General features: G+C 45.2%; 1 protein-coding gene across 1 annotated transcript in view; it reads right to left on the bottom strand.

Annotated features, from left to right (window-relative positions):
• The window catches only part of trpv4 (transient receptor potential cation channel, subfamily V, member 4), a 144863-nt gene that overhangs the window by 14899 nt on the left and 105294 nt on the right, over positions 1 to 24670 (bottom strand). Inside the window, exons 6-13 of the mRNA XM_072247607.1 lie at positions 16906 to 17204; positions 14162 to 14341; positions 12387 to 12545; positions 11228 to 11320; positions 8983 to 9056; positions 5632 to 5797; positions 1971 to 2037; positions 214 to 548 (exon numbers count right to left, since the gene is read on the bottom strand). Coding sequence (XP_072103708.1) covers positions 214 to 548; positions 1971 to 2037; positions 5632 to 5797; positions 8983 to 9056; positions 11228 to 11320; positions 12387 to 12545; positions 14162 to 14341; positions 16906 to 17204 — 1373 coding nt within the window. The remainder of the gene's footprint in view (positions 1 to 213; positions 549 to 1970; positions 2038 to 5631; positions 5798 to 8982; positions 9057 to 11227; positions 11321 to 12386; positions 12546 to 14161; positions 14342 to 16905; positions 17205 to 24670) is intronic.

The following is a 24670-nucleotide window of genomic DNA, read 5'->3' as shown; positions in this document are numbered from 1 at the left end:
TTCTCCCCGTATCCCTTCATGCCCTGGCTAATCAAGAATCTGTCAACTTCTGACTTAAGTATACCCAACGAACTGACCTTCACAGATTCACCATCCTCTGACTAAGGAAAGTCCTCCTCGTATCCATTGTAAATGGATGTCCCTCTATCCTGAGGCTGTGTCCCCTGGCTCCAGACTCCCTCACAATAGGAACCCTGTTTCCATCCAACCTACCTGAAGCCTCCATATTTGTTTGCTTTTCTTGGACACTTGGCCCACAGTTTCGCCCATTAAAGCAATTAACATGTTGAGCAGGAGCACAAAGGTCAGGATGATGTAGGAGACCAGGAGGATGACAAAGACAATGGGATACTTGGCATTGTTGATGACATCCAGGTCTCCCATGCCGATGGTGAGTCGGAAGAGCTCCAGCAGGAACTTGCTGAATGATAAGTTGTCCCGACAGATGGGGTACGTTGAACTTGTGCAGTTTGGTGAATCCGACGTTATGTCACACGTTTGGAGTCTGCTATCATCACTGGGGCAGGTCATCAACAGTGAGACGAGGGCTGAAACAGAAGTTCAAGTTGGCACATCATTATCATTTCTAATATTTACTCTGGGGCAGCACAGCCGATCTGAGGTTAAATAAAACACCTTTCATCCAGAGGTGCAGAAGGTCTGTATTATATTTTCTCTTTTAGAGTCATAGAGTGCTACAAGACAGAATAGGCCCTTCAGCCCATCTAACGCATGCCAAAATGTTATTCTCCCTCATCCCATCGACCTGGACCATACCCCTCCTTACCATACCCATCTACTTATCCAAACTTCTCTTACATGTCACAGTCAAACCTGCATTGACCACTGTTACACACTCTCACCACCCTCTGAAGGAGTCCCCTTCAATATTTCACCTTTCTCCCTCAACCCTTGGCCTTCAGTTCTGGTCGCACCCAACCACAGAAGAAAAAGCCTGCTTTCATTTACCCTGTCTATACCCCTCATGATTTTGTAAATCCCTGTGAAATCTCCCCTCATTTTCCTACTCTCCAGGGGAAAAAATTCCAAACCTATTCAACCTTTCCCTTGATATAATTGGAAGTCAGTAGCTCATTATTAATAAGTTTAAGAGTTTACAAAATGTGAAAGATTTTCTTTGTTGTATTTCATTATACCCTTCAATTAATAAATAAAATAAAAAATAAGTGATTTTTAATTCTCATTCTAAGTATTCATTACATGCATATTACAAAAAAAACATTTAAAGTGCCCCATAGTTTTCAGGCCATCTAAATATTTCCTGATCAGAGCATTGGTGGCTCTGCACAGCTTTATAAAAAAGTTAGAGAGAGTATTAGTCCTAACTCTCCATGTTGGAGCATTTTTGTCCTACCAGTCAGGAGTATCAAACATATTTTATATCCCCAAGGCACAGAGAAAGTCATAGTCATCCACTGCAACCAAGCAAGGCCCCAGTTGTGACCATTACTCACACCACTGGACTTAGATTTCCAAGTTCAAGAGAGCGGAACTTCCCCACTGCAGCAGCGATCCACTTTAAAAACTCTTGCAGCTTTCTTTCTGCAGTTCTCATCCTCTCTTATACGCAGCAGAGCTGCACAAATCTAAATGTCATTGTCGGATAAGACGGACAGCCAATCAATCATATCCCTTATGCAGGAGCAGTAAGAACGAGAGCTTGGAATTGAATTCCATTTAGCTCTGCAAACAGGGGATGCATGATGATTTGTCTTGGCTTGAAATGTCAACTGTACAGTCTTTTCCACAGATGCTGCCTGACCTGCTGAGTTCCTCCTGCATTTTGTTTGTGTTGTGCTAGATTTCCAGCATCTGCAGATTCACTTTGTTTGTGAATTTCTATGTGTCGTATCATTTCACACCCACTTCTTCCCTCTCCCCAAACCCTCCGCCCCAATATCCTCTGTCAATACCCACAGCAAAATAATAGTGTGTTTATTGTTACAAACCTGACGTGAAACCGATCATGAATAGTACATAGACGAGAAGGAACCGGAAAAGATCTTTAATCAGAATCTGGAAGGAGAAGACAACTTATCAGGAAATGGAAGTGAAAAGATCACAGTGAAATTAAACGGAGGGGAATGGGGACAGCTCGTGGTGTGTGGATGTGACTCAATGCCTACGTTCGAGTGCTAACCCTCAGGTGAAGGACTTGCCTGCATGTAAGATCATAAGATATAGGAGCAGAATTAGGCCATTTGGCCCATCAAGTCTGCTCCACCATTTCATCATGACAGATCCAATTTTCCTCTCGGCCCCAATCTCCTGCCTTCTCCCTGTCTCCCTTTAGAGCCCTGACCAATCAAGAAACTATCAACCTCTGCCTTAAATATACATAAAGACTTGGCCTCCACAGCTGCCTGTGGCAAAGAATTCAGCAGATATTCCACCCTCTGGCTAAAGAATTTCCTCCTCATCTCCTTTCTGAAAAGGACACCCCTTTGTTTTGAGGCTGTGTTCTCTGGTCTTAGACTCTCCCATCATAGGAAACATCCTCTCCACATCCACTCTGTCAAAGTCTTCCATCATTCGATAGGTTTCAATAAGGTCACCCCTCATTCTTCTGAATTCTAGTGAATACAGGCCAAGAGCTATCAGATGTTCTTCGTGTTGCAAGCATTCAAACCTGCAATAATTTTCATGAACCTCCTTTGAACCCTCTCCAGTTTCAGCACATCCTTTCGAAGATAAGGGGCCCAAACCTGCTCACAATACTCCAAGTGAGGCCTCACCAATGCTTTATAAGGTCTCAACATTACATCCTTGCTTTTGTATTCTAGTCCTCTTGAAAAGAATGCTAACATCACATTTGCCTTCCTCACCACAGACTTAACCTGCAAATTAACCTTTAGGGAATCCTGCACAAGGACTCCAAAGAAGCTTTGTGCCTCAGTTTTATTTTTGTTTTCTCTCCATTTAGAAAATAGTCAACCTTTTCATTTTTTCTACCAAAGTGCATGACCATACACTTCCCGACATTAAATTCCATCTGCCAATTCTTTACTCATTCTCTTAATCTGTCTGTCCTTCTGTAGCCTCTCTACTTCCTCAAAACTCTCTGCCCCTCCACCTATCTTCATATTGTCTGCAAACTTTGCAACAAAGCCATCAATTCCATCATCCAAATCGTTGACATATAACGTAAAAAGAATCAGTCCCAACACCGACCCCTGTGCAAAACCACTAGTTACTGGCAGTCAGTCAGAAAAGGCTCCCTTTATTCCCACTCTTTGCCTCCTGCCAATTAGCCACTGCTTTGTCCATGGTGGAATCTTCCCTGTAATACTATGGGCTCATAGCTTGTGTGGGCTCATGTGTGGCACTTTGTCAAATGCCTTCTGAAAATCCAAGTACACATCAACTGGCTCTCCTTTGTCTATCCTGGTTGTTATTTATTCAAAGAATTCCAAAAGATTTCTCAGGAAAAGTTTTCCCTTGAGGAAACCATGCTGACTACAAACTATTTTATCAAGTGCCTCCAAGTACCCTGAGTCCTCATCCTTAATAATCAGCTCCAACACTGAGGTCAGACTAACTGGCCTATAGTTTCCTTTCTTCTGCCTCTTTCCCTTCTTCAAGAATGGAGTGACATTTGCAATTTTCCAGTCTTCTGGAACTATCCCAGAATCTAGTGATTCTTGAAAGATCATTACTATTGCCTCCACGATCTCTTCAGCCACCTCATTCAGATGGTGTAGACCATCTGGTCCAGGCAACTTATCTACCTTCATCTCTTCCAGTTTCCCAAGAACCGTCTCTCCATTTATGGTAACTTCACACACTTCATGCCCCCTGACAACTGAAACTTCCACCATACTGCTGGTGTTGTTCACAATGAAGACTGATGCAAAATATTTGTTCAGTTCATCCACTATTTTGTTGTCCCCCATTACTACCTTTGGCAGAATTGTTTTCCAGTGGTCTGATATCTACTCTTGCCTCTCTTTTACACTTTATGTATCTGAAGAAACTTTTGGTGCCCTCTTTAATATTATTGGCTAGCTTACTTTCGTATTCCACCTTTACCTTCTTAATGACTTTTTTAGTTGCCTTCTGTTGGTTTTTAAAAGCTTCCCAATCCTCTAACTTCCCACTAATTTTGCTTTATTATATGCCCTCTCCTTGGCTTTCATGTTGGCATTGATTTCTCTTGTTACCCATGACTGTGGCGTCTTTCCTTCAGATTACTTCTTCTTCTTTGGGATGCTTATATCCTGTGCGTTCCGAATTGCTTCCAGGAATTTCAGCCATTGCTGCTCTGCCGTCATCTCTGCCAGTATTCCTTGAACTTGCTGTATGTTTGAATGATAACCCTCAAGTGAAGAACTTGCCTGAATGTCCTTGAACTTGCTGGATGTTCTAATGATAACACTCAGGGTGACTCTGTGACATCCCCCTTCTCAGCTGCCTCTGAAGCCACCTCCCCCCCCCCAGGATGGTTTCTTTCTGCTGAGCTGTAAACCTCACCTACCATCACCTTCAGCGCTTGGATAAGGCAGCACTCACATCACATGTCCAATTTCCTCCATACCCCTGCAGACACACGAGACTGTAGCCGCTGGGGGAGCCCAACAGGTTGAGCAGCCTGTGTGAGAGGAACTGTCAATGTTTCAGGTTGAAACTCTACATCAGGACCCAGGGAGTTCCTCCAACAGAATGCTTGTGCTTCTTCAGTTCCCTTCCTGTCTCACCTGCCCTCCTCTCCCAGTGAGAACCTTTTCAATCCTGAGGCATTGGAAGGAATACAAGTCCCTCCAGGAAGTAAAGGAGAGAACGAGAGTATTGGACATCAAGTGTCCAGCCTATGGAAAGCTCAAGGAACACGAGTTGTCCCTTCATCTCCTTGAGTCTGTCCAGTGACTTGGCTGATCTGTACCTCAGTTCAATGTTCTCCATTTATTACCACCCATGCTCAACAAAGTTCTATCGGTTTTGACATCTTCATTGCCCTCTCCCCACCACCCATTCCCAAACTTTAACAGCTTATTATGGGAAGATGATCTTTCTTTCCATTGTCCTTTCTTGAGGGGAAAAAAGTGATTCCTTGATCTGGTAACCTAACACATACAAAATGCTAGAGGAGCTCAGCAGATCAGACAGCGTCTATGGAGAGCAATAACTAGTCAATATTCTGGTGATGTCTTCTGACTTCTTCCCCCTTCAATTCCGGTTTTGACAAAAGGTCTTAGCCCAAAATGTTGGCTCTTTATTCCTCTCCATAGATGCTGCCTGAATTGTTGAGTTCTTCCAGCGTTTTGTGTGTTTTGCTCAGATTTCTGGCATCTGCAGAATCTCTTGTGTTTCTAAGTTTAACTATTTTCTAAACAGCTCAGTTCTAGCTCTGAGATTATGGCTCTCTGCGAGGAAGATTGGTTCGTTTTCACTGAAAATAGATTCTTCAAGGCCATGTAATGGAATGAGCATTGATTAAGGAGAGGGGTGTAGGATGGGGAAGAGGGTCATGGATCGATGGGATCTGGAGGCCAATGTTCAGAGGAGGTTAGTTCAAGAGGAAACCTGGTGTCTTTATGGAAGACAAGTTCTAAACCAGTGACCTTTTCTCTGGAGGTGTGTGTGTTCCAAAGTTGAGCAGAAGAGTACGCTCACCTTCTGTATCATAATGCTGTACGTTCCCGTTAGCTTCAGACCCCTGGTGAAGTATAGTGTGTTTATCCAGCCTAAGACCAGAGCAAACACCATTACAGCAAGGTAGGACTCCTCACCAGCCAAGTAGAGTCCCGCCGACACCAACACCAGGATGGAATAAATAAAACTGCAACACAGGAGCACCACAGGGGCTTGGTCAAGAAATGATGACAGGATAAATGCAACTGCACAGCTAGACCGAGTTCTGGGCAGCTTTCTCAGAACCATTCTGTTATTAATGAGTGAGGTGAGACTTCAGCAACTCTCCACTTCCTGTTATGTAACACGTAGGTCAAAATTGCAGGATTTGCCCCTGAACTCTGACATGTGAAAACCCATTCCGCTCTCTTGGCGTTAATTAATTAATTTATTTATTGAGGTGCGGTGTGGAATATACCTTTCTGGCTCTTCAGGCTGTACAACCCAGCAACCCCTGATTGAACCCTGGCCTAATAACAGGACAATTTACAATGACCAATTAACTTACTATCTGGTATGTCTCCAGATTATTCCTCATCAGCCACCTGAACTTGCAGGACCTAGCTTCCTCAATGATGGATCAATTGATTAATGCTCTGATCTATTAGTATCATTAGCATGAACCATACACAAATTGACAAGAATAGACTTCAAGACTATATGCAGCACACCTTGGATGACAAAGAAAGGCTAGTTGTGAGTAGATGGACTCTCCCAGTTTACAATCCCATTAAGGGGTCTCTTTCAGTTTTGTCTGTTGACACCTGTTGGACTAAGTTGATGGGTCTGTTTTGAGGAAATAACAAGCAGGATAGACAAAGGAGAATTGGTGAATCTTGTGTACTTGGATTTTCAGAAGGCCTTTGACAAGGTACTGCACATGAGGCTGTTTACAAGAGCTCATGGTATTACAGGAAAGATTCTAGCATGGATGAAGCAGTGGCCGATTGGCAGGAGATAAAGGGTGGGAAAACGGGCAAATAAGTAGCAGGTAGAATAGTGTTGGAAAGTGTTTGGTAGAAGGAATAAAAACATAGACTATTTTCTAAATGGGGAGAAAATTCAAAAATCAGAGGTGCTAAGGGACTTGTGAGTGCTCGTGCAAGGTGACCTAAAGGTTAACTTGCAGGTTGAGTTGGCGGCGAGGAAGGCAAGTGCAATGTTAGCATTCCTTTTGAGAGAACGAGAATATCAAAACAAGAATGTAATGCTGAGGCTTTATCAGGCACCGGTGAGCCCTCACCTGGAACACTGTTAACAGTTTTGGGCCCCTTATCTAAGAGAGAACCTGCTGACATTGGAGAGGGTTCAGAGGAGGTTCACACAAATGATTCTGGGAATTATCATATGACGAGCATTTGATGGCTTTGGACCTGCACTCGCTGGAATTCAGAAGAATGAGGGGGGAATCTCATTGAAACCTATCAAATACTGAAAGGCCTAGATTGGACATGGAGAGGATGTTTTTTATAGTGGGGCGGAGCCTAGGACTGGAGGGCACAAACTCAGAATAGAGGGATGTCAATTAGAAAGAAGATGAGGAGGAACTTCTTTAGCCAAATCTATGGAATTCATTGCCACAAGTGGCTGTGGAGGCCACATCATTGGGTGTATTGAAGGCAGAGGTTATGCGCGAGGTTTTCACTCCACTCTGCCCCTCCATGGCTGCTTTCCCAGGCCAGGACTAGCATCTAGAGTGATCACACGCAAGTGATGGACGAGCAGCGTTTGCCACGATGATTACTGGAACCAATGGAAAGAGCAAAGCAGGGTCTGCACCAGTTCACTTTCATTGTGCCGACGTTCAGACCACCAGTAAAATCAAGTGCCTGAATCCACTTTCAGAGACGTGGACCAGCTGGTCCATCCCCAGGCTCGTGTTGATGGGGATGGAGCCCATGAACCTCACCTGGGTAAACTATCCTGTGACTTGGGTCCACAGGAGATTTCAGAGAGATGCAGCTCCAGTCCAGTCCAGTCCAGTACCAGTAAAGGTGGAAGGGTGAAATCTGAGCCTGTATATTTTCTAATGTGTTATTAGCCCTTCAGTTCCTTTAAAGATATTATACAAGTGGGAGTTGCTTTCTCATATATGTAAACTGTATATGTTTAACCTTCCCCATATTTCACAGCTATTTATTTATTTTGTTTTTCTATTTAGAGATAGAGCACGGTAATGGGGCCTTCCAACTCAACAAACCTGTGCTACCCAGTTCCAATAGGTACATTTAATGTCAGAGAAGTGTATACAGTATACATCCTGAAATTCTTTTTCTTCGCAAACATCCACAAAAACAGAGGAATGCCCCAAAGAATGAATGATAGTTAAATGTTAGAACTCCAAAGCCCCCCAGCTCCCCCCTCCCACGCGTAAGCAGCAGCAAAGCAACGACTCCCCTCCCCACCAGCAAAAAAAGCATTGGCACCCCCCACCAAGCACTCAAGCGTGCAGCCAAAAAACCCGTCTATCTACTAACCCATGTATCTTTGGAGCGTGGGAGATGTGGGAGGGAGCTGCAGCACCCAGAGGAACCCATGTGGACATGGGGAGAATGTAAAAATTCCTCACAAACAGCAGCAGGACTGAACCCAGGCCACAGGTGCTATAAAAGAGCCACACCAGCTGCTTTGCTACCAAGCCACCCCAGGCCGACTCTACCTCGCTCAGTTCCCATAACTTCTTGTCTTCCTAATAAATGATTTATTGTAACGTCACCTCTCCAAGTTTTCCAAATGAGAACTTGTCCATGCAATGGTCTCCAATGCTTTTCAATTAATACATTGAATTAAATGTCACATGTAGCATGAAGCAAACTCCTTTGAGAGGTTTTTTGCTACTGTGTGGACTCACTCTCCTGAACCTTTCCCTCAGTGATCCATCAGAAGCTTTATTTTCTGCTGGGCAGGTTTTATGCACTGGCATTTCTGACAGACCCAGCAGAAATTAATGTAGACCAGGGGTTCCCAACCGTTTTTATGTCATGGATCAATACCATTAAGCAAGGGGCCCATGTACCCCAGGTTGGGAACCCCTGGTGTAGATGGAGAACCCAAAGTAATCATTACGTCATTCCCTCCCACAGCCACTGTCGAATTTCAAGCAATGCTTTATGACTTAGGTGCATCATAAAAGCTTATGGCAAGCAAAGTGGCCATTTGGCCCATCGTATCTGTGCCAACCAATACAAATACAAGGCAATAATGGAGAGAGTAACAAAAGCTAATGGCCATCATTGTATATCTAAGGCAACATCTTACATTCTGGTGCAATTAAGCAAAGCGAACATCTTCTAATCTGAATTTTAGGCAACCCTTAAACAAAGAAACCCTTACTAGAGCAGCTGGAAAGATCCATCGATGAACATGGAATTCACACCTGGACATTTCCTCAGGAATAAATCCTTGACCTTTGGAGGAAAAGAAAAAGGTTTAACGTGTTTCATTTACAGTACATGCGGCTGTTATATTTTCAATGTGGTCCAATTAAGGTGAAATGAACAAACTCAAAGTAATTTGAACAATTGGCATCCAACTTCAGTTAAGAGTGGAAGTGTGAAAAATCCAAACCTCCGTGCTGTTGGATAGGTTTGCTATACTGTCTGTGGAAGAGCCCAGTGGTACCTATGAGTATCACGTTCTCTGTCTCACTCACATATGAACAGCACAGAGGAAGACTGTACCACCATCTTCCTGGAGCTGGGTATATGCCTGACACCTGAGGAGATGATAGATACAAGAGAAAGCCCAGCAACCCACAGAGGCCATTCCTGCAACCTTCTTCACCACACCACATGCTGCGTTCCAGCTTTCATACTGTGCCAGGAATCCCACTTCATTGCTGTCTTGCAGGAGACATTGATGGAGGAGATAGAGTTGTAATTGTTCTCAGGAATTACTGGCCAGGACACCTGAACCTTCCAGCCTTGGGTTCCAAGAGAGCCTGCCTCTACCCAGACACTGAAGATCAGTTCACACATGGAAAATGTCCACAGACCAGGTTTTCCAAAGGTGGGCATGGCCTAAGGCAATAGAAGCCACCAATGTACAAGAAGGCATGAACTGACAGGACAAAGTTATCATTTATCCCTACTCCCTTAAATTTTGGACAGAATTTTAAACCATTAGTTTCCATTCACTCATGTGCATTCCACCAAAACAAATAACTCAACACATTTAAAACAAATTTTAAAAATCGTTTCAATAAATATTGTGAGAAATATCCTGTGGCTGCTTCTAGTTTCCAACTTACTTCATGATATTCGGTGTTAGATGTTTAAAGTAAGGTGCTGACAAAAGATGCAGTATCTTTATAAAATGTGTATTTTCAAAGCTGTAAAAATATTTCACTTCCTCCTATTGACAGGAAATTGCCCTGTTTTTCCTTATCCAAGGAAATTCCTGAGTTAAGAGGGGAACCTTCAAAGCTGGGAGTATCCCAGGTCTTTGCCACATTAGATAATCTTGGTTAAAATGGCCACAGTTCTTAATTATTCCAAGATTCCTGCTCAAAAAAACACAGAAAGTGGAGTAAGATCTATGGACCCAAGTTTCGGCATCCGTTGACGTGGGAAGGAAGGATTATATCTGGGGAACAAGGTAAGTATGACTTGGACAAATGAAGCTCGTACATCAGATGACACAGTGACAAGAAGTGACTTCCCTCCCTTCTCACAGCCACAGGACCAAAGGGATACCAGGACGAGAGCATGAGTGGACACCAGTGGGCAAATGCAATGTTAGCATTCATTCAAGAGGACTAGAGTATAAAAGCAAGGATGTAATGCTGAGGCTTCATAAGGAATTGGTCAGACTGCACCTGGAGTATCATAAGCAGTTTTGGGTGCCATATCTAAGAAAGGATGTGTTGACCTTGGACAGGCTCCAGAGGAGGTTTACGAGAACGATCCTGGGATGAACGGGTCAATGCAGGAACCATGTTTGATGGTTCCAGTCCTGTACCCACCGGAGTTTCGAGGAATGAGGGGGGAATCTCATTGAGACCTATCAAATATTGAAAGGCCTGGATAAAGTGGACATGGAGAGAATGTTCCCTGCAGTGGGTGAGTCTAGGACCAGAGGACACAGTCTCAGAATACAGGGACGTCCCTTTAGAACAGGGGTGAGGAAGAATTTCTCTTGCCAGAGGTTGGTGAATCTGTAGGATCCACTGCCAAAAGTGGCTGTGGAGGCCAAGTCTTTGGGTATAGTTAAGTCTGAGGTCGATAGGATCTGGATTGGTAAGGACATCAACAGTTATGGAGAAATGGCGCAAGAATGGGGTTAAGAGGAAAAATGTATCTGCCATGATCAAATGATGGAGCAGACTCGATGGGCTGAATGGCTTAATTCTACTGCTATGTCTTACAGTCTTATGTTACCTCTTCTCTGTAGGTCACTGACCAACTGTGAACCCTCCTCATACTTTACCCCAGCCAGCCCGAATCTCCAAATTCTGTTGGTTAGACTCTTCCTGCCCAACAATAGCAACAACATCGCTCAGAAGTCCAAAGTCCCCAATTTGAGTTCTGGCTCCCAAGCCGATTCACCAGGAGCACGGTGCTGGAAGCTCTCCACTTACATTCGTGAAGAAAAAGAAGATGGCAGTGATGACAGTGATAAGTTCTCCAGCCATTCGCAGGTAGTCAACTGAGGTCACGTACGGGTAGGGAGGCTGGGGGAGATTTGAAAAAGATAATTATTGATGTGGCTTCAGCAGGTGAAGAAGCTGGTCATTATTAAAGCCTGAGGTACAGAGTTTCCTTTTGCCTTTGCTTTACCTTGATCTGCTATCTCTACCCCATCCATTATCCATTGCTGATTGGGTGGTGGAGCAGTGCGTGTAACCAGAGGGGAAAGGCCCAATTATTGCAGCATGGGCCTCTGAGTTCTCCATCTCCCTTCCCATGTCCAATACACCTCTAACCAAATAATTCCCATTATCATCGCCTTTACCTATCAGATTCCTGTACTGGTAGCCCTTTGTGTTCCTGCTTATCTCCCTTCAGCAAGTGTCATCAACCTTCACACTGCACACCCCCCCCCCACTTCATTGCATCTCAGTTTTCCCTCTGGAAACACCAGAGATTCTGCAGTTACTGGAAATCCAGACCAACGCACACAAAATGCTCAGTGGGTCAGGCAGCATCTACGAGGAAAAATAATAGTTGGTGTTTTGACCCACTGAGTTTCCCCAGCATTTTGTGTGGACTCCATACCTGCTCCCCCCTCCTACCTCGTGGAAGCTGCCCATCATCTTGCACATCTCCACAATTCATCAATCACTTTGGGCTCCTGATTCACCAATCCCCATATCCTCTTTCCAAAGGGCGGCTGGTCAGACCAGGACAAGCAGAGATGAGGAGCTCCCTGCTCCATGTATCAGGTTCTTTACCTCAGCAGCTGAGTTTGTATCTCAAGGTAGCATATGGTAACATATGCATACTTTGATAATAAATTTTACTTCGACTTTTTTGACTTTGGCTTATTGAGTGTGTTTCCTTTTGCACCCTGTCATCGCATCTGCCTCCACAACTCTCTAACTCTGTGTTCTACCATCAAATCTCTTCCCAGGACTCTCTCGGACATTGTATTCTACCATCAAATCTGTTTCCACAACTCTCTCAGACACCGTCTTCTGCGCCCAAGGGGCAAGATGTACATTAAGATAAGGGAGGTCATTCAAACAATGCAGGCAGCAGATGGATGCAATGGCTGGATGTTTTCGGGGTTGTACTTACTTGGCCTTCCGATGGTCTGTAGTATGCGATCAGGGTGAATATGACCATGGCTGTGATATAGGAGATGACGCTGAGGTAGAAGGACACAGCTGCAAACTTCTTCCATTTATCACGGAACAGTTCATTGATTGGTTCCACGGCTAACATCTCGTAACGATTCTAGAAAGCAAAGTTACTCAAGGCACAATAAACTCTTTACCAGCAAAAGCCATTCTTTTTGTGGGGTGAGGGGTAAGAATCAAGCAACCATCTCAATGAGCTGTTTTACTGAGCTCCTAATCAGCCTTAATCCCAAATGATTGTGACCAGTTTGGGAGATCCATTCCAACTTTCATCTATGGCCCTCTTGATACCCCTCACTCTCACATTGAGATGATCATGTACAAGAGATTCTGCAGATGCTGGAAATCTTTTTTTATTTTTGTTAGGATGAGAGTCATGGGGATAGGAGTGGTTATTGTGGACGAACACAGTCAGTGCAGTTCAGGGATTGGCCGGAAGGAAGAAAGATAAAAAACCGAAAACACAAGAGATGCTGGAGGAACTCAGCAGGTCAGGAGGCACCTATGGATGGGAATGTTTTGGGCCCTTGCACCTATGGAGGGGAATAGACAATCATCATTCCAAGATCCTTCATCAAGTCTGGCAAGGAAGGGGTCAAGAAGCTTGGGGCAGAGGAATGAGTGCAAGCTGGTGACCAGGTGGGGGATAAAGGTGCATGGATGGGGGAGGAGGATAAAGTAAGAAGCTTTGGGATGGGGGGGGATAGTGCTGAAAAGCAGGAATCTAATAGGAGAGGACAGTGGACCATGGAAGAGATGAACAGAGGAGGCAAACAGAGGGATAATTATGCATTGTCACGTGTTTCAGGGATGCAGTGCTGACGAAGAGTCTTGGCCTGAATCATCAACTGTTTATTCCTCTCCATAATCTCTTCCTGACCTGCCCAGTTCCTCCAGCAAGTTGCTCAAACAGCAGCCCTGCGATTATGATTCATTTTGCCTCATGGATATCACAGCTGCGACCGCTACTTGGTCACCCAGCAAGGAGTTAACCAGTCAGTAATCAGGAATTGTGCAGTTTCAGTCCGAGAACAGAAACAAGCACGTCTGTCAGGCTGCCATCGATCCAGAAACAAAAAACTACCTCGTCTTATAGGTTCAAAACAGAAAACGCATCCCACTGCTGGCAGTTCTCCAGTGATTACACGGATCAAGGATCAATTTTATTCAACATATATGTTGACATGTATTAGGAATTTATTGTGGTGGGTCAGTCAGGACACGAAATGCAACAAAAACAACTTTCAACAATTATAAGGATAAAGAACTATAGGAAAAATAAACCCAGAGGATGAAGTACAGATATGGGATAAATGTGCATAAATACATGAATACCATCATGTATTTACAATGAAAACAACATTATAAAAAGTGCTTTGAAGTGTTTACAGTGCAGTGACTGAGGTCATAGATAGAAGAGGGTGGGGTCGCTAACTGGAATGGTTGATCGGATGAACTGCCTGGGGAAGAAACTTTTAAGATGGCATGAAGTTTTTGTTTCAATTGCCTAGTAGAGATCTCTGTGTCTGTACGCTGGGCAAGGCCATATGAGGTCTGTGGCCTCTCGGCTGAATAATCCATTGAGACTCTGAGAAGTCAGACAGAAAATGCCCAGTCGTGAAAGTTGTGGAGCCCACCTGGAACCCTCACCCCACAAGAAGGCAACATCTGCAGGAGAGTGCGGAGAAAGTCAACATGAAGAGAATGTGTTACCTCCATCTTTCCATTGTAGACAAGGATCTCTAGGAGAGAGACCTCCTCGCCGCATGTGTCTATTGCCGAGAGATCGTAAAGCGAAGAATATACTGGCCCGTATACCCAGTCCCGGAATTTGCGGGACAGGTGACGAGCGCTTTCGTCCTTTATCTCCCTCCTGATAATGTGCTGAAAGACCTGTCGGAAATAAGAGGACAGATCATTAATTCACTTAATGTTATAACAACCTGAAATAGTCGAGAAAGATCTTGTTTCTGAAGAAACTTGCCTCCCCGGAGAGCAGGAAGTTGAAGATTAGCTTTATTTGTGTCATGTACATTGACACATTGAAACATACAGTTAAACGTGTTGTTTGCATCAACCACCAATCTGTGGATGGGCAGGGGCAGCTCGTAGGCTTTACCATGCCTCCGGTGTCAACAGAGCATGCCCACAACGCACTAACTCTGACCCGAACGCCTTTGGGATATGGGAGGGATCCACGTGAGGTAATGAAATGTTGCGTTGCCCAACAATATGTACAGTGAATGGTGGGACATTAAGGATTGTTGGGGAATAAAGGGCTTCAATGTTCACGTCCTGGGACCGCAGAAAGTGCCAGCACAGATAGAGAAAGCGTGAGAAGCCAATACTTGACTTCACTTGTAGGTGCATACGACAATACAGTGCCAGGAGCACAGTGATGCTTGGGGGCTGTCCCCCACCACATCCCGGAACTGTGTTGGTCGTCGATGCAAACGATGCATTTCACTGAACGCTGCGATGTTTCATTGTGCATGTGACGGAAAAAAGCCGATCTTTGTAAGTGTCACCGAGGAGAAGGTGCAGAGGCTGAACATCTGAGGTGACCAGCAGGAGAACGCCTCCCCAAGCACAAACAACCCACTGACTTCAGAGGTACTGTGTGCCAGAGTTGGTCCAAAATGGCAGTGAGCAAATTCAACCTGCTGGAAATCTGAAAAAAAAAACAAGAACCGCTGGGGCTGTTCAGCAAGTCAGGCAGCGCCTGCTGAGGGAGACACAGGGGCAGTGATTGAGGTTGATTAAAATATGAAAACCATTGCTAAAAATATATTTTGTTTTGAAAATGGAATTGATCAGGGTGAGTGAAAACGGAGATCGATGGCTGCACAGTATTGAGGGCACAAGGCCTGTTTCTAAACTGTGTCTCTGTGACTCTGAGCATCTCTGCTGATTGTTTGAGACATTTCCAAAATTCTTTTTTCCTTGGGCAGTTTCCCACGGTTGAAGTTGACTTCACTGGGATGGCCACAGGGAAGGGAAGTGCAAAGGACCTAGATTTAAGGTGAAATGGAAACATTTTAAAGGGACTTGAGGGAGATCTTTTCCATGGAGCAGCTGGTGGGTGTATGGAACGAACTACACCATCCAGCATCCAGCAATCCCCCAATTTAACCCCAGCCTAATCACGGGACAATTTACAATCAATTAACCTCCCAACCGGTTCATCTTTGGACTGTGAAAAAACCAAAGCGGTCACAGGGAGAACGTACAAACTCCTTCGGCAGTGGTGGGAATATACGTACATAGTGTATGTGTGTGTGTGTGTGTCTCTGTGTGTGAGTGTGTGTGTATGGATGTGAGTGTATGTGTGTGTGTGAGTGTGTGTGTGTATGGATGTGAGTGTGCACACATGCATGCGTGTGTGTGTATGTGTGTCTCTGTGTGTGAGTGTGTGTGTATGGATGTGAGTGTATGTGTGTGTGTGTGTGTGTGTGTGTGTGTGTGGATGTGAGTGTGCACACATGTGTGTGTGTGTGTGTATGTGTGTCTCTGTGTGTCTGTGAGTGTGTGCAGGCGCATGTGTGTGCGTGTCTCTGTGTGTGAGTGTGAGTGTATGGATGTGAGTACATGTGTGTGTGTGTGTTTGGATGTGAGTGTGCACACATGCGTGTGTGTGAGTGTGTGTGTCTCTGCGAGTGCATGCGCGTGTGTGTGAGTGTGTGTGTATGTGTGTCCGTGTGTGTGTGAGTGTGTGTGTATGTGTGTCTGTGTGTATGTGAGTGCGTGTGTGTGCACGCATGTGTGTGTGTGTCTCTGTGAGTGTGTGTGTGTGTGTGTGTGTGTGTGTGTGAGTGTGTGTGTATGGATGTGAGTGCATGTGTGTGGGTGTGCGTGCGTGCATGTGTGTGTGTGTGTGTGTGTCTCTGTGAGTGTGTGTGTGAGTGTGTGTGTGAGCGTGTGTAAGTGTGTGTGTGTGTGTGTGTCTCTGTGAGTGTGTGTGTGAGTGTGTGTGTGTGTGTGTGTGTGTGTGAGTGTGTGTGTATGGATGTGAGTGCATGTGTGTGGGTGTGCGTGCGTGCATGTGTGTGTGTGTGTGTGTGTGTGTCTCTGTGAGTGTGTGTGTGAGTGTGTGTGTGAGCGTGTGTAAGTGTGTGTGTGTGTGTGTGTCTCTGTGAGTGTGTGTGTGAGTGTGTGTGTGTGTGTGTGTGTGTGTGTGTGTGTGTGTGTGTGTCTGTGTGTGTCTGTGTGCCTCAATGGTTTCCAAAGGGTCTGATCTATATAAGAGTCCTGTGGAGGATGTACAGACTCTGCCACCAGCGGGAGCGGATGGTGGGTGGTTTAGAATAGCAAGAGACTGGCTCCTTTCTGTCACCTACTCCACATTGCAAACCTGGACTGATCACAATGATTGCCCCTTCCCCTGAGAAACATGTCATCGGAAAGCACTCAACAGAGAAATCATCTCAATCATCTTCCTTAAGGAGGAAACAATTTACCCCAATCTTTCCAAGCTTTGCAGCCATCTTGAGTGGCGACAGTCCATCGTTGTTCAAAATGGCCTCCAGGTTGCAGTCTGGGTATGTCTTGACACACTTGATGAGGAGCAAGTCATACATTTTGGTCAGAAATTTGGTGTTCTCCCTGGTATTATCAGCAATGGCAACCAAAGCGTGGAGCACGGTATTTCCGCGGGAATCCTGCCTCCGTAAATCTGCGACCTTGTTTGGGTTTTCCGTGAGGTAGTTGACAATGTCGGGCTGGTTGGTGCAGGCAGCCAGAGAGAGGGGTAATTCACCTGAGGAGACACAGGAACTGAGAGTTTGTGCCCATTCAGCAAGGCCGAAACACAGGAGTTCAGCTCAAGTGGGAGAGATTTAACCCATCAGATGATTTTATTTAAGAGGATTTGATGATATTATTGAACAATACATTACTCCATTGGACAGGAATTACTTGTGATCTTATGGAGAAGGACAACCAGCAATGGTCCTAGAAGGGAATCTCCTGATTTAATGAAGTCTAATGCGTTCCAATGATTTTTAGGAGCATCTGATGATTTTACAGTATAGGGAATATGATGTTGAGATGAGGTTGGAGGCTCTGAAGATTTCACAGATGGGTCAGATGATTTAATTAAAGACTGGTTGATTTTTCGGGGTGGGTTCTGATTTTTTGGGTCCAGTGAGTTTTGTCAGTGGGGAGAGTTCCTGGTCATTTCCTTTGCCAGGACTCTTCTAGTGAAACCCAAATCCATGAATTTGGTAGGAACCTTTAAGACCAGACAACCTCCACCCAGCTGACAGCTATTGAATAACAAAGATGGATTAGAAATCTACAGAAATAGCAGGGATTTGGCACAATAGATCACAGATACTCTAGGTCCACACAAAGAGTGTTGACTTTACTTCGATACACAAGTTGATGTGTGGTCAGATTTAACAAGGTTCAGCACATCATTTTCCCGGAGGAGAAGAGGAAGCCCAAAGAGTGAAAAGGGGAATGGCCTCTGGTATTGTGAAATTCACAACAGCAAAGTTAGCTACCCCCCTTTCCCCACCATCAGCCCTTCCACCAACTTCACTGAGTATGGGCAAAGGGGAGCCTTTGTAGTTTGATGTAGAACTGAGGATTTTTAGAAAACCTTCAATCAACAGTTCTAACCCAAGGTAAAACAATAGCAGAATGCACAATAAGCTGCATGGTTTTGTGTTCTATGATCGATAATCGGAGATCACTCAGCTCTCCGGTTGGCTGGGACCCAACGGCTGACCAACCAATCGGGACAATGAGTTGGACCAATATAAACGCGAGCACTTGGCAGAAACAACACTCAGCTGTGCACTGATGATGTCGCCTCGTATCACCGTCTGGTACGGCGGGGGGGGGGGGGGGTCTACGGCACAGGATCAAAATAAGCTGCAGAGAGTTGCGAACTCAGTCAGCTCCACCACGGGCACCAGCCTCCAAAGCATCCAGGACATCTTCAAGGAGTGATGCCTCAAAAAGGCAGCGTTCATCATTAATGACACCCGTCACTCAGAACATGCCCTGTTTCCATTGTTACCATCAGGGAGGAAGTACAGGAGCCTGAAGACACACACTCAGTGATTCAGGAACAGCTTCTTCCCCTCTGCCATCTGATTTCTGAACGGACAATGAACCCGTGAACACTACCTCACTACTTTTTTATTTCTATTTTTTCATCACTGACTTAATTTGACTATATATATATAATAGTTAATTTGGTGAGTTTTTTACTATTATGTATTGCATTGTACTGCTGCCCCAAACCACAAAATCATGGTGATATTAAACCTGATTCTGATTTGACTGGTGATGAAACGTTTGTGACCTAACCTCCAGGCTTGGTGGACAATCCTACAAACAAGGAGCCAACCCGAGCTACCAATCTTCCCTTTCATTTCAAACCAATACCAAGTTGAATTCCATATTGAGGTGACTGAATCCAGTGACCTGCACCAAATCCACTGGGCACCTAAGTGAATGTTTTAATTATTTACCATTAATTGTAGGAACCGAATGGCTTCACACCACTCTGATCTGTGGATCTGTGCCAGCAATTCAAATTAAGAATCCATTATTTACCTCATTAAGTTAATACCACAATTCACAACTTTGATTAAGTTAATATCACATGAAGCAGTTGCTAAGCAACAAGACTTTAAGCTGTTAAGAATAGCAAACACAATATTTTGTTTACCATAGTGTTTACACTGTGTTCACCCAGACTGTCAGGGAGATATTTTGGCTACAGACCCCTCCTCACCACCATCACAGCCAGGCACGAGGACAACTCTCGAGCAATTTGACACAATCCCCCTTGAGAGGCACCCGATGTTAACTCCACTGGGGCTCTGCTGTCTACAAAAGACATTAATAGAAGCACCATTACACCATTTCTTAAGGTAATTAAGTAAATCTGGGAGTGGGGGGGAATGGTAAAAGCTAGTAGCAATGATAGATTTAAAAATTCCTTTCATTTGCCTATGAACTCCAGGAAAGGAAAACTTAAGCACAAGGGATTCAACAGATGCTGGAAATCCACAGCAACACACACAAGATGCTGGAGAAACTCAGCAGGTCAGGCAGCATCTATGGAGAGGGAAAGAAAAAACAGTTGATGTTTCAAGCCATGACCCTTCAACAGGATGGAACAAAGGGAGCAGAAGCCAAAATAAGAAAGTAAGAGGAGGGGAAGGAGTACAAGCTGGAAGGTGACAGGTGAAGGCAGGTGAGGGGGAAGGTAAAAGGTGGAGAAAGGGGGGGGGTTGAAGTACAAAGTATGAGGGTGATGGGTGGAAAAGGTAAAGGACTGAAGATGAAGGAATCTGATAGGAGAGGAGAATGGTATGTTATGTTGTTGAGGTTGTATAAGATGTTGCTGAGGCCTAATTTGGAGTATTGTTTGTAGCTTTTGTCACCTACTTGCAGGAAAGATGTCAACAAGGTTGAAAGAGTGCAGGGAAAATTTACAAGGATGTTCCCGGGTCCGGAGGACCTGAGTTGTAAGGAAAGATTGAATATGTTAGGAGTGTATTCTTTAGAACTTAGAAGATTGAGCAGATTTGATCAAGGTATACACAATTATGAGGGGTAAATGCAAGCAGGCTTTTTCCACTGAGGTTGGGTGGGACTACAACCAGAAGTTATGGGTGAAGGGTGAAAGGTGAGAAGTTTAAGGGGAAAATGAGGGGAAACTTCACTCAGAGGGCGGTGAAAGTGTGGAACGAGCTGCCAGCATATGTGGTGCATGCAAGCTCGATAGTTTGGATAGGTACATGGACGGCAGGGGTTTGGAGGGCTATGGTCCTGAAGCAGGTCATTGGGAGTGGGCAGTTTAAATGGTTTCAGCATGGACTAGATGGGCCAAAAGGCCTGCTTCTGTGCTGTACTTCTCTGTGACTCTATGGACCATGGGAAAAAGGGAAGACACCGGGGGGAAGGGCTGATAGGTAGGTGGGGAGAAAAGGTAAAAGGGGAACCAGAAATGGGATTCGAAGAGAGAAGAAATTGATGTCCATGCCATCAAGTTAGAAGCTACACAAAGGGAAATCGAGGTGTTGCTCCTTCAGTCTGAGAGTGGCCTCATCATGGCAGTAGAGGAGGCCATGGAGTGACATATCGGAATGGGAATGGGGATTGGAATTAAAATGGTTGGTCACTAGGAAACCATCCCTGTTGTGGATGGAGCAAAGGTGCTTGACAAAGTGGACCCTCGGTCTCATCGATGTAGAGGAGGCCGCACTGGGAACACTGGATACAGTAATTGGCCCAGACAGACTTGTAGGTGAAGTGTTGCCTCACACGGGCCCTGAGCGAGGAGGTGAATTGGTAAGTGTAGTACTTCTTCCACCTGCAGGGGTAAGCACTGGGAGGGAGATCCAGTGGAGAGGAACAAATGGACAAGGAAATCACGGAGGGAGGGATCCCTTCAGGAATAGGGGGAGGTAAAGATTTGTTTGGTGGTAGGATCTCGTTGAAGATGGTGGAAGTTCCGGAGGATGATGTGTTGGATGCAGAGTCTCATGGGGTGGTAGATAAGGACAAAAGGAACTCTATAACTGTTGAGGAGGCAGGAAGATGGGGTGAGTGCGGATGTCCGGGAAATGGATGAGATGCAGGTGAGGACAGCAAGAATGGTGGAGCAATGGAAACCCAGTTCTTTGAGGAAGGTGGACATCTCAGATGTTCTGGAAAGGAAAGTCTCATTCTGATATCAGATGTGGTGGAGACGGAGGAAGTGAGGAAAGAGAATGACATTTTTATAGGTGACAGGGTGGGAAGAGGTATGGTCAAGATAGCTGTGAGAGTCAGTATGTTTATAAAAGATATCGGTAATTATCTTTTATTTTATCAGAGGGAAGTATATCTGTCGTCCTTAGCCAGGCTGGCCTGTATGCAACTCCAAACCCGCCAGTGTCTTTGACTCTTACAGGGCCACTAAGTGACTTAGCCAGCCCATGTTCCCCTAATCCTGGGCTCAGGTTAGTTTGCCTGTATTCACTTTCCTTCAAAATGGCAAATCACCCCTTAAAACAGACTCTGGGTGAGGGCTGGCTTGGGTGCTGGTTACTCTCAAACCTGGTAAAACTGGGCCAGGTAAAAGGCGGGAGACTTTAAGTGGAAGACACAAGCAATACTCCAAGCCGCGGTGCCACCTGTTCCCGGCCGCCCTGGAAAGAGGCGTCGGAGTCGGTGCACACCACCGGAGGCGGCGTGGCGTGGCGTCCTAGTCGGAGTTGGTGCTGCCCCCCAGTGTTCACTCGGCAGAAGACAAGCCGTATTGTGTTTGACTGCAGATTTCTGCAACATTCATGGTCTCAGGGTCTTGGACTACGTTGTTTTTTTGTGGACTGATGTCGTAAACGTGCTTGCCCTTCTTATATGTGCTATTTGTGCCTTGGGCTGTGTGTGACTGTTGGTACTGTGTGTTGCCCCTTGGCCCTGCAGTAACACTGTTTCATCTGGGTGTATTCACGGATGGTTGAACGACAATTAAACTTGAACTATGATCCATGAAGAGATTCTGCAGATGATGGAAATCCACAGCAACAAACAAAATACTGGAGCAACTCAAGATATAACCATATAACAATTACAGCACGGAAACAGGCCGTCTCGGCCCTTCAAGTCCGTGCCGAACTCTTACTCTCACCTAGTCCCACCGACCTGCACTCAGCCTGTAACCCTCCATTCCTTTCCTGTCCATATATCTATTCATTTTAACTTTAAACAATAACATCGAACCTGCCTCAACCACTTCTGCTGGAAGCTCGTTCCACAGCCACCACTCTCTGAGTAAAGTTCCCCCTCATGTTACCCCTAAACTTTTGCCCTTTAACTCTCAACTCAAGTCCTCTTGTTTGAATCTCTCCCATTCTCAATGGAAAAAGCCTATCCATGTCAACTCTATCAATCCCCCTCTTAATTTTAAATACCTCTATCAAGTCCCCTCTCGACCTTCTACGCTCCAAAGAATAAAGACCTAACTTGTTCAACCTTTCTCTGTAATTTAGGAGGTGAAACCCAGGCAACATTTTAGTAAATCTCCTCTGTACTCTCTCAATTTTATTGACATCTTTCTTATAATTCAGTGACCAGAACTGTACACAATACTCCAAATTTGGCCTTACCAATGCCTTGTACAATTTCAACATTATATCCCAACTCCTATACTCAATGCTCTGATTAATAAAGGCCAGCATACTAAAAGCTTTCTTCACCACCCTATCCACATGAGATTCCACCTTCAGGGAACTATGCACCATTATTCCTAGATCCCTCTGTTCTACTGCATTCTTCAATGCCCTACCATTTACCATGTATGTCCTATTTTGATTAGTCCTACCAAAATGTAGCACCTCACATTTTTCAGCATTAAACTCCGTCTGCCATCTTTCAGCCCACTCTTCTAGCTGGCCTAAATCTCTCTGCAAGCTGTCAGACAGTATCAATGGATTGGAATAAACATTCAACGTTTTGGGCCGAGACCCTTCATCGGGTCTGGAAAGGAAGAGGAAAGAACCCAGAGTAAGAAGACGGGGGGTGGGGGGGAAGGAGTACAAGCTGGCAAGTGATGGGTAAGACCGGGTTGGGGGGGGGAGGGAGGAGGAAGACAGAAGGTGGGAGGCAGCAGAGGATATTTTTCACCGATGGTTACAATCTAGCAAGGCTTTCCAAGTGGGTCCTCCCTCTTCGTAAGTCTCAGCAGGAGAAAGGAGGAAAACAAACATCACAAACTGTAACACAGCCAGCAGTGTGGAGAGGGAGCAGATCAGACAGGAAACCACACCCTGGGGCAGCACTCACAGAACAAGCATTCACCTCCGAGCTCAAGCAAGAAGTAGAAAAAATGAAGCCTGACTTCCCGTACACTAGCCCTTTCATACCCGAAGGAACACGTCAGCATCGCCTGTGCCATTCCTATAAATAGTCCGTTCTCTTTTACTATTTTACCTCAAGGTGAACTTTCCGTTTCTCCCAATTATGGGATGTTGTTAAGCTTATTTTTACTTCACGCTGTTCAGAGCGGAGGCATAAAACCAGAGGCCCATCACTGGTGTGGGCCGACCGTGAACGTAGCACCCTAGCTACCTGCGTGATAATCAAACCAGGACAGTACGATATGGAGGGCAACTCTTTGCCCATGCAGCAGGCTCCCCAACTCCATATATCTAATGAATCCAAAGGAATGGCAGAGCCCGATACAGCTCGATACTAGTAGTGTCGCAGGAGTTGGCGGTCAGCGTTAAGCTCGATATGGGACTGCCTTAGGGACTCTGGCTCCGGATTTTTCCCTCATGAGTGGGTATATCCGCACGGCATCAGAGGTTTGAGATCTGAGTTTTCCTTCCCCTAGAGGAGCTGACAGAACCCTCTGCCCAAATCACTGGTTATAAGGTGCCTTTGCCCCTTGTCCTGTCAGTGGAAACGGTTCTGCCAGGGTCAGTAGCTAAGTCACGTGTAATGGCCAGGAGCTGGACACGGTTGTCAGAGACTATTTGACGCACACACCACTGGGAGCATTTAATGGATAGTGGGAGCGTATCCCTCTACTACCCCCAGCTGTACCCCATTAATATCCAGCATTTAACCGGCAGTGGGAGCTTATCCCCATTATCACCCCTGGGTGTAATAACCTTAAGGTACATCGACACATTCAGTGAACTGCGTCACGTATCAAATCAAATCAGTGAAGAGTGTGCCGTAAGCCCACTAGTGTGGCTGGTCCCAGTATAGGATGTCCAGACTCACTAACCCTAACCCCTACGTCTGTAGAACTGGGAAGATGCCAGAGTGTCCAGCTTAAACCCAAGTGGCCACGGGGAGAACGTACAGACAGAGGCAGGAATTGAACCCCGATCGGTGATGTATACACATCATAGTATTGCCGATTACGATGGCTGACGTGGACTCGGTGACAAAGGGCTACTTTCGGTGGCTCTGGACTTACCACACAGAAGGTCTTTCAGCCCATCTAGAAATTGATGCTATGTCAATTTTACTTCCCTGCACTTATTTAACACCCTGCTTGTCCAAGTATTTTTGAAGTGTTGAAAGGATTTCTATCTCCCACCATTTATTGAATGAAGTAATCTTTTCTCAATTTTTTCCCCAATTAATTTAAGTTTAAATATGTGTCCCTAGTTAATGACCTCTCTGCTGAGAGATATATATTGAGAAACTTGTAGCTTTAAAACTCTCCTCAGCATCCTTTCATCTAATCCAGAGTGTCTCTCC

The sequence above is a fragment of the Mobula birostris genome, chromosome 31 (genome assembly GCF_030028105.1).
Source record: "Mobula birostris isolate sMobBir1 chromosome 31, sMobBir1.hap1, whole genome shotgun sequence".
Taxonomy (NCBI): domain Eukaryota; kingdom Metazoa; phylum Chordata; class Chondrichthyes; order Myliobatiformes; family Myliobatidae; genus Mobula; species Mobula birostris.
This window is presented reverse-complemented; position numbering and strand designations above follow the sequence as displayed.